At 40.1% G+C, this 10545-nt stretch overlaps 1 protein-coding gene across 1 annotated transcript; it reads left to right on the top strand.

Annotated features, from left to right (window-relative positions):
* Positions 1-1841: 1841 nt before the first annotated feature.
* On the top strand, positions 1842-9810 carry prr35 (proline rich 35). The gene is made up of 3 exons (XM_060920872.1): positions 1842-3016; positions 7173-7545; positions 9511-9810. Exons 1-3 carry the CDS (start codon positions 1842-1844, stop codon positions 9808-9810), a joined length of 1848 nt encoding a protein of 615 aa, XP_060776855.1.
* The last annotated feature ends 735 nt before the right edge of the window (positions 9811-10545 follow it).

Below are 10545 nucleotides of genomic sequence, written 5' to 3'. Positions count from 1 at the left end.
CAGGCTATATGCCCTGACCCACTTCCCTACTCTAATGATGCCCTGTGGCAGTCATTCCTCATTACAACACACACACACACACACACACACACACACACACACACACACACCTCGAGCCCCTCACCATGTGGAGCCTATAGCTGACCTCGAGGGTCCTGCAGAAACACAGCACCAAAACCTGCAGCCAGTGAGCAGGTGCAGCCCCTTGAGACACTGTATATATATGTGTGTGTGTGTGTGTGTGTGTGTGTGTGTGTTGTGTGTGTGTGTGTGTGTGTGTGTGCTGGAAGTAATGAAGGATGGCAGGTAGAGGAAGAACAGACCAGACTCTCCTAAGACATGCTAGTGGCAACACACACACACACACACACACACACACACACACACTTAACTGAACGTGCACTGGTTTAAATACCACTAGATGATTGTCATTATTTTTTATTTATTTATCTGATCGATTGTCTCAGAATTTGTTCCTTTTTTCTCACATAAAATCTCACTTTATTAATTTTTTATCAGGGATTTAAAACACTTTTACACTTGCTTTTATCATTTGTGATGTTTAAATTTCTTTCATTTCAAGCTTTCCTTCAGTCTCTGATGGTTTACCAGTTAAACTGATGATTTATTGATGATTTTGGTGAGTAATAAATGATTTATAATTAAGTCATTCATTATACTGCAGTTTATTAATGAACAGTGGCTTCTAAACTTCTGCTAATATTCTGGTAAGTATTAATAAATACATTAATTCAACAATTTTAAAATTATACATTTATTATAGATTATGATTCTCCAGTTCTCTGGACACACAGAGTTCAAGTATTAATTAAATTGTTATAATGGTTTAACCTTCTATGTTTAACTTTATAAATGAATATTTATTTATAATTCTGAAATTGTTTATTATTATTATTATTATTATTATTATTATTATTATTATTATTTATTACTTTATGATTTTTAAGTTGTTTTATTTATTTTTATTATCATTATTTACATTCTGAAATTGTTCTAAAATATTTACATTAATTGATCAAGCTTTAATTAGTAAAATACTTATTATATGTTTTTGCTTTATTAACCTTCAATGAAAAATGTTAGCCTTCCCATGATTTACTGTTTATTATTTTTATTCACTTTTATTATCTTGTTCTCTATCAGTTTGTGTAATGCTCATGTTTAAATGCAAATCTTTTCTTTTTTTCTGATTTTGTAAAAAAAATTTATCTTTTTATTGTGTTGTTTTTGTTTTTTGTTAGTTTTTTCAAGTTATTTGTAGACAAAATAGTTTGCATTATTTGTATTTCTCATTTTATTATTTATGCTGACTTTGATTTTTAAGCTATTTTTATTTTATGTTTACTTTTATTCTGCTCTCCATCTGTGTATTCAGAGTTTAAATAAAGCTCAGATTATTATTCAGTTATTACATTCTTGTTTTGCTTTTTTGCTTTGAAACCATTTCACATGCTGCAGCCTACAGATAATATGATTTAAATATACTTTAAATAATATATCTTGAATAATTCTTCATATTTATATGTACTATGTTAATTGTAATAGTAACACTGTAAATCTAAGTCTACATTTCAATTGCTCTCTTTCTTTTTTTTGGTCTGGATTTGTGTCCAAAGAGATTGAATGAGAATTTTCTGTGGCAAAAATGCACACTATATATTAGACATATTTTAAGGTTTAATACTTTTATTCTCATTAAACCAAAATCATTGATGCTACACTGTAAAGAATTACAAATAAAATAACAAACTAAATTTAAATAATTTTGTTTTATTGTTCTGTTTTCCCCCTCACAGACTGATCCTCTGTCTCCCTCCATCATGCCGAAGGAGGAGTGTAAGTTATCTTCGGGCTGTAAACATAAAGAGCGTAAGCCAAAGAAACCACACTACATCCCGCGTCCCTTTGGGAAGCCTTATAACTACAAGTGCTTCCAGTGTCCCTTCACCTGCATGGAGAAATCCCACCTGTACAACCACATGAAGTACAGCCTGTGTAAGAACTCGCTCTCGCTCCTCATCGAGTCTGACTGGTCCTATAAAAAAGGGAACATGCTGCCATCTGACCAGCTCCGCCTGCAGCAGGGCACTGTCGGAAGTCATGCTTCAGAGCAGGAGCAAGAGCAGGCGGAGAAGAAGGGAGGAGATGACCTGCAGCTCAGCTTCAGTGATGAACAGAAGATGGAGATGGAAAATGGTGCAGAAGCTCAAGCGGAGATGACCGGGGCAGCCAATCAGAGCTCAGAACAGACAGAGGCCTCTCCAAGGGGTGGGGCCAAGCAGGAAGCCGAGCTTATCATGGCGGATGTGTTCTCACTGGAGGAGCAGCTGTTACGAGCGCGCTCAGTGGAGGTTGAATCAAAGCTGCGTCACTACCGTCTCTCCAAAACACGCTTACTCCTGTCTGAGTCATTGCCCTGTTACCCCCCCACATTACCCCCTGGACATCTCAGCTGTCCTGATGCCCCACCTCTCAACCTCTCACTGCTTGGGGTTGGCTACCCTTTGACCTCTGACCTTTTTTCCTATCTTAACCCTGGCCTCGGCACTACAACAACATCTAATCCAGCACAGGTTGGCTCTTTGCCTTTTCTAGCTTCAGCAGCTCCACTCACACACACTCACACACACTCTGACCGCTCAGTACTGCCCCCACGCTTCTATTACCCCTTCCTGTGTGAGCACACAGCAGCACCAGACCCCAGCAAAGCCATTAAACCCACTGCCTTTACCCCCAAACTCAACCTGTGGAAGTTTCCGACACTCCGGCCTGCAGGCTCAACCGAAGCCTGGAGCTCACCTGGCAGCTTGAGCCCAGAGATGGGGTCTGCCACCGGGAAGAGGGTTCAGAGCCGATGGGAGGTGGAGCAAAGTGGGAAAAGGGCGGCAAGTTCTGCAGATTCCCATAATACACCTGCAGAGAAAAAGGTGGCATCTTCATTCCTGCTCAATCAGACCACGCCCATTTCTGTTGACAGACTCCTCCTACAGAGCAGGTGAGAGAGCCAAGTGATGACATATAAATATAAATATTTAGGTGGGATTGGGAGTGCCTACTAACTGTTTTCTTTTTGAATAGAAGTGGAGAACTAATCATTAATATATAATAATGAATAATATTTGGAAATATATATTTGTTGCCACCACTCATCTACTTACAAAATTACACAAAGGCTATTTCTCCATGACAGCAGTTTTTGTTGCTTTAAATGGTCTCTTGGCTCCGTGAAGCCTGTGAGTCAGTGTTCTTATCCTGAAAAAGGAAGTGGATAGAACTCACCTGGGGAGTACAGCAGGGCATGAGGTTGATGATAATGGATGGTTGATGATAAGCTGATGGGCATACGGATGGTTCTCTGTTAACCTGATGGTATCTTTAGATGGAGAAATGAGGTATCCAGCTGGGGAACTGGAATGAGTTCCAATGATAATCAGAGAGTAGGATTATGATTAGAGGTGCAACAATACGTCATGACAAAATGCATCGTGATGCAAAATTGTGATGATGTGTATCATGGAAAAGTGATTTACATCGTGTAAGTGAGCATACTGTTACTTATACAGTTGCAGAGTGCACACGGACTGATAGGTCTGGACTACAATGAGGTTACAGGATTACACCACCATGTTATAGCTCTTTAAAAATAGAGCTGTCCTGTAGTTTTCAAACATCACCAGCTCCGCACCGCTGCACCCTACAGCGCTGGAGACAGAGGCATTTTCGCCGACTTTGGCGCTCTATTTCCAGTTAAAATGATGCCTCAGGTGCTGCAATGAGCTCATTATGTTTCTATCCATCATTTTCCCTAGGTCAGACAAGTTATAATTTAATTAATTTATTTTTAAGATATGGTGTAGTACATTTTGCTTACAATATTAAGCCTCTGTTCATAATAGTTTTTGATTTTATATAATTTTATACAGACTAAAATGAACACTGGCCATGTTTACATGCATCCATTTTTTACAGTCAGAATGAATTCATTCTGATCTGTGATGCTGAAAGTATTGTTGACATGAAAGTGATCAGATAGCTAGTGTGTGTTTATTTGTTCCAAGCGCACAGTCAGAACAGAATTTCTGAAGTGTGCACAGTCTCACATAGCTGGCTTTCTCCACTCTGTAAACATGGACATGGCAAGTATTTTTTCCAGCATTTCTTTTATCTATTTTATTTAACTTAAGCAAGATTTGGAAAGAAATCTTCTCTTTGTCGAAGTGCTGAACAAGAGAAGGCAAGCACAGGATCATTTTGTTTTAAAAATGCTGTCCTGTACAAAACCAAACCTTTACTGCCTATTTCCAATTACCAGAAAATTTATCTTGGCACAGTTGTTTTTTTTTTAATTGAAAATACGTCAACAACTTGCAACAACAGACAAGGAACATCTTGGCACAATTGTCCAATACATCCAGAAGCAGTGTGTGACATCATACACACTGTTACCACGAGGCTACAAACAAAGCACCCAGACATCATCGCTGTGTAAAGGCATACTGAACATGTGCAGAAGGCAATCCACTCGAGCTTTAACAGGGATAATGTCTTGTTTTGATTGATTTGTGAAAAGTTTAAACTTACCCCTCTGAAACTGATTGAAATTTTAATCTGTTTAGGCTTTTTATTCTGACTGAGGTGTTTATATGAAGCATTTTTTCCCCCCAGTTTGGCTTCTAAACTGATTATAATTAGAATATTAGGCTCCATGTAAACTCAGCCATTGTTTTGCATTGTGGAATAGTTGCAAAATAATTAAACAGTGGCCAGTCAGCATACAACTTCCCACAAGAATAATAAATAAATAATAAATAAATACTCCTTCACTTACTTCAAGCAGGTGAAAAGAGTTCCTTGATAAGGAGATTTACACCCCACACAGACAGAACAATGTGCTTAATAAAACCATTCTCTTCTTATTTTTACACAAGGTGACGCTAAGACCTTTTGGTTGCCCTCTAATGGGCAGGTGAGGAATAACACCAGTCTGTAAATTATTGGCTTCAGTACTATCAAATATCTCACGACACTATTGAGTAAAACACTGCCAAATCATAAATTTTGTAAGGTAGTGTCCAAAGTAGTGTAAAGCACCCAAAAATTAAACACTCAATGATATTTTATTCTTTTCCTTTTTGTTTAACAAACAACCTTATTTCCTAATTTAATATGCTTACAAGTTAATTCAGTTTAAATCCTTTGGAAACCTGACACAAAAAGCAACAAATTATGTGCTTAAAAATCCAATCTGTATTTTCTCATCTCAAACACATTAAACATATTTCAATTTCTAATTCATACCTTACATGTGTTTCTTAAAATATAAGGTATTAATTATTAATTTAAATATGTTTCATGTGTTTGATATTATTAAAATACAGATTGCATGTTACATATTAATTTAATATTCCATGCACTGAGAGGCTCCGGTTGAAATGATGGATTTTCTGAGGTGACTGGTATAGTACTATTTTGAGAGGGGAACAATACTATGCCAGTCACCGAAGAAAATCCATAATTCCTGGTGCCTCTCAGTGCATGGTATATAAATTTATATCCCTCATCAAAAAATTCTAGACTAAAAGTGTCAACTACAAAGAATTAGAAATAAATCTGAAAAAAAAAAAGAAATGCTCATGGAGCCAGAGCTGTGACTTGAGTCGGCCAGATAGCTTGAAATTGTGACGTCAGTTCATGGTCTACCCAGGATACAGCATGACTGACTCACACCATATCCATTTTTTGTTGCTGTTGACATCACGAGATACATTGCTTAATCAATGGTGGAACGATTTTATATCACATGAACCATCATTGGCCAATCCTTGCATGGGAATTATTTGATGATGGATATCAATGTGGCATCCATCAGTCTCGAAAGACCATGGATCTGCGGCCAGAGAGTTTTGATTCAGCTGCTGATGGCGGTACAGCATCTGTTGTGGCTGTACAGGCCCGCACGGGAGTGACAGTCTCGGTTGCAGCAATTGCATTTGAAGACACCATCTCCGGATGTTGCTTTGTTGTAGTCTTTTCATTTAACACACTTTTCCTCAACGGCAAGCCTCAGTTTCTCTTCTCCTCACTCCAACCCTCTGTGTAGTTCATGTCTCCAGCATGAGCAATCATTCATGATGTCTTCCCATCTCTCGACATCCAGCTCCATTAACTTCATGTCCCTTTTGTAGACATCCTTAAAGCAAAGATGAGGTCATCCTCGTGCTCTCTTGCCAATGGCCAATTCCCCATATAGTAGATCTTTTGGAATCCTCCCATCCAGCATCCAATGTACATGTCCAAGCCAGCAGAGATGGCACTGGTGGAGAAGACTGAAGAGGCTGGGTAACTGGGCGCAGGTGAGAACTTCAGTGTTGGTGACTTGGTCGATCCATTTGATGCCTAGAATGCATCTCAGGCTGTGAAGGTGAAAGGCATTGAGACGTTGCTCCTGCCTGGAGTAGAGGTTCCAGGTCTCGCTGCTGTAGAGTAGCATGCTGAGGACGCATATCCTATAGGGATATATTACCTTATATAATGTCTGTTTCTTAGAATATGGAAGGCATGGTGGTGCAGTAGTTAGCACTGTAGCCTCTGGGTTTGAACCTCACGACCGACAGGGGCCTTTCTATGTGGAGTTTGCATGTTCTCTCCATGTCTGCATGGGTTTCCCCCAGGAAAAGACATACAGACATACAGATTAGGTAAAATACCCAGGTGCTGGGGTTGCACAAGCCAGTGCATACTTAGTGCTGGTCCCAAACCTGGATAGATTGGGGAGGGTTGCATCAGGAAGGTCATCTGGTGTAAAAAAATAAATAAATAATAAAAACTATGCCAAATCAAATATGTTGATCTGGATGATCCTGTGGTGACCCCTAACAGAAGCAGCCAGAAGATGTGTTTCTTAAAATAATGTTTAGCCATTTAAAACAAAAAAAATTTGAATACCTGTGATTTCAAAACAAGATATTTAGCATAAAGGCTGTTTCCCATACAAAAAAAAAAAAAAGAAAAGAATGTAATATTACAAACATTTTACATTTGTGGTTTGTTCAATAGATTTATTTATTTTTATTGTGGACATGTGGCTGTGATGAAAATTATGTCAAGGGTTTTAATGACTTATAACACTCTCTTTTTGTTTCTGTCTCTAGTCTCAGCAGTCGGACTGGATTGGACGAGCATTACTCGGACATAAGAAGTTCCACTCACTTCTTGGAGGTGGGAGAAGAGAAGGAAAGAGGGATGGATGGAGACACAAATGAAGGGATGGATGGAGAGATAGTGTGTGATCTTTCCTCAGCACTGCAGGAGCTCCAGCGTGCTGAGCGAGAGGCTGCACTACACCCTGAACACGCCCACTCTCACCATATGTGGGCACAAAAGATTCGCAAAATCCGTCTGGAGCTGTCTCACATTCAGCAGGCACTGCAGAGTACCACACAGGGACCCCTCGACCTGTCTGTCAAAAAGGAGCCCATCACCATGATGACAGCACCTCCGTTTGAAAAGCACGAAATGAAACTGGTGACAAATGTTAGCATTTATTACTAGTTACTGTTTTTAATAGGTAGTCCAGAACATGTAAAAATTCTTCATAGTCAAAAAATTTCAGATATCTCCAATTGCATGACAACGCAAAGTTTTCATGATACAACAGTCAAGGAATGTCAACAGATAGTGGTCAGTGCTAGGTTGCTAAATTAGGGGAAGACTTGGGACGAGTTTTTAGCTTTTGTAACTTGTATAAAATTCTTTGCAGGTAGTGTTACATTCATATTTCTTTAGAGAGTATTTACTGTACCCTCTTAGCACAACATTAGTTTCTCAGCTCATCACATATACTGACCTTCAGGACTCACTTTTTCTCTCACTATTTTTTGCGTGGAGACATGAGACACTGAGGGGAGACATGGGACAAAAATAAAATACCTCAGCCTAGAATTTTAATTTTTATTTATGATCAAAACTTGTACCATAGGAACTGTATGAACACATAATGCTGGTACAGTGATAGAAAAATGTCAGTTTACCCAAAACCAGACTCAACAAAACAGTTCCATTCTCAAGAAGGAATGAAATAAGTTTAATCCTCATGCAGGGACACACCCACATTTTTAACAAAATTTTAAACAAGTTTATATTTGTAAACCACAAGAAAAAACTTGTAACATCATGAACTGTCCCAGCTCTCCCCATCTGGACATTTTGAAAAGGAAAAAAATCCTTAATTTTTTTTCCCCCAGAATTTAAGTTTAATAAATAATACTATGACTGGTCAGGGCAGCATGGTGGTGTAGTGGTTAGCACTGTCACCTCACAACAAGAAGGTCCTGGGTTTGAGCCCAGCGGCCAATGAGGGCCTTTCTGTGCGGAGTTTGCATGTTCTCCCCGTGTCTGTGTGGGTTTCCTCCGGGTGCTCCGGTTTCCCCCACAGTCCAAAGACATGCAGGTTAGGTTAACTGGTGACTCTAAATTGACCGTAGGTGTGAATGTGAGTGTGAATGGTTGTGTGTCTCTGTGTCAGCCCTGCGATAACCTGGCGACTTGTCCAGGGTGTACCCCGCCTTTCGCCCGTAGTCAGCTGGGATAGGTTCCATCTTGCCTGTGACCCTGCAGAGGATAATTGGCTACAGATAATGGATGGATGGATGGATGGATGGATGGATCTGGTCACTCCATGCTACATACTTTAATTCCTAACAAATCCCCAATTCTCCAGTGTACATTACACCATAGAATGGGGGTGGAGGTGAAGTGGAAAATACAAGTTTTGGTTGATAAAATATTGAATTCCACAAACCTTACTGCAGTGTCCAGCTTCACAGCTCCAAAGGAAATCGGTTACTCTAAGGGGCAGCATCTAACTTCTGATGGAATCTAAAACCTGATTGGATGAAATTAATTTATTGGAATACGAACATTCTCAAATTTTCCCACTCTCCCCTACTCAGTCAATCATTAACAAAAGCAAAACTTGCATCTAAATACGTTCAATGTGCAACATTAACTAGAAGAGAAGAAGAAGAAACCTTTATTTTTTCACATGCACACTCAAGTACAGTGAAATTCCTCATCTGCATTTAACCCATCTGAAGGAGTGAAGACACCCATGTAAGCAATGAGCACACACACATACCCAGAGCAATGGGCAGTCATGCTACAGCGCCTAGGGAGCAGTTGGGGGTTAAGTGCCTTGCTCAAGGGCACTTCAGCCGTGATACAGAGGGAGGGAAAAGTGCTGTTCAAATCGAACCGGTAACCCTTTGGGCCCAAGGCTGCTTCTTTAACCTTCAGGCCATGGCTGCCCCCGAAACTAAACATAGCACTAAAAGTCAGATTTGTCTTCATTGTTATTTGATGTAGAATAGCTACCGATTAGCTAATGCACTATTTATACTACACCTTCATTTACACTGTAGCTAGCTTTATGATAAGACAATGTTGTGTTGTTTTATTTTCTATTAACTCGATCTTTTTATCACACACTAGCATTCACAGCAGAGCCAGGATATGAGTTCTGAGACAGGTGAAGAAGAGGAAGAGGAAACAGAGATAGAGGACGAGTGGAAGAAACGCTCTCTCGATGTCCTGATCAGGATGGGTCAATCCCATGGTGTTTCCCTGATGACCCCAGGTGTTGCCATGGTAAAGTCAGAGCCATTGCTTGGTGATGCAGAGGCGCTGTGGAACAGCAGGACCAGGAAATGTGAAGCTGACTCCAGTGTTCGGGTGTGTTCTAAAACCCCAAACTGCCCCTCAAGCCCAATAACTGCTCCTGCAGTACAATAACTGCCCTGTTCATCAAATAGCTATCCTCTAACTCGAATAACTACCCCAGAAACTCCAGTAAATACACTCTAACAAAAATAACCACCCCATAACTCCCATAGTTGCCCATGTAACTCTAATATCTGCCCCTGGAGCTCCAATAACTGCCCCTGGAGCTCCAATATCTGCCCCTTTTGTCCAATAATTGCCCCTGGAGCTCCAATATCTGCCCCTTTTGTCCAATAACTGCCCCTGGAGCTCCAATATCTGCCACTTTTGTCCAATAACTGCCCCTAGAGCTCCAATAGCTGTCTCTTTTGTCCAATAACTGCCACTGGAATTCCAATATCTGCCCCTTTTGTCCCATAACTGCCCCTGGGACTCCAATATCTGCCCCTTTTGTCCAAAAACTGCTCCTTTGATCTAATAATTGCCCCTCTAACTCCCATAACTGCCCCAAACCCCAAATAACCACCCGTATGAGTCTAATTCATGCCCCTTTTGTCCAAAAAACTGCTCCTTTGAACCAATACCTGCTCCATAACTACCCTCTAACTCCAAAAACTGCCCTGTAATTCCAGTAACTGCTCCTTTCATCCAATAACTGCCTCTGTAGCACCAATAGCTTCCCTTCTAATGCCAATAACTGCCCCTTTATCTATTAACCACCCCTGGGTCCAGTCCAATAACAGATCCTGCTGTACAATAACTGCCCTACTCCCAAATTTCAATTCTACACCCCCCCCCCCCCCCCCC

This window comes from Neoarius graeffei, chromosome 5 (assembly GCF_027579695.1).
Source record: "Neoarius graeffei isolate fNeoGra1 chromosome 5, fNeoGra1.pri, whole genome shotgun sequence".
Lineage (NCBI taxonomy): Eukaryota > Metazoa > Chordata > Actinopteri > Siluriformes > Ariidae > Neoarius > Neoarius graeffei.
This window is presented reverse-complemented; position numbering and strand designations above follow the sequence as displayed.

Coding starts and splice junctions, on each gene's coding strand:
- prr35 (XM_060920872.1), top strand. CDS start 1,842: ATGCCGAAGGAGGAGTGTAAGTTATCTTCGGGCTGTAAACATAAAGAG. Junction 3,017..7,172: donor AGACTCCTCCTACAGAGCAG/GTGAGAGAGCCA, acceptor TTCTGTCTCTAG/TCTCAGCAGTCGGACTGGAT. Junction 7,546..9,510: donor AAAAGCACGAAATGAAACTG/GTGACAAATGTT, acceptor ATCACACACTAG/CATTCACAGCAGAGCCAGGA.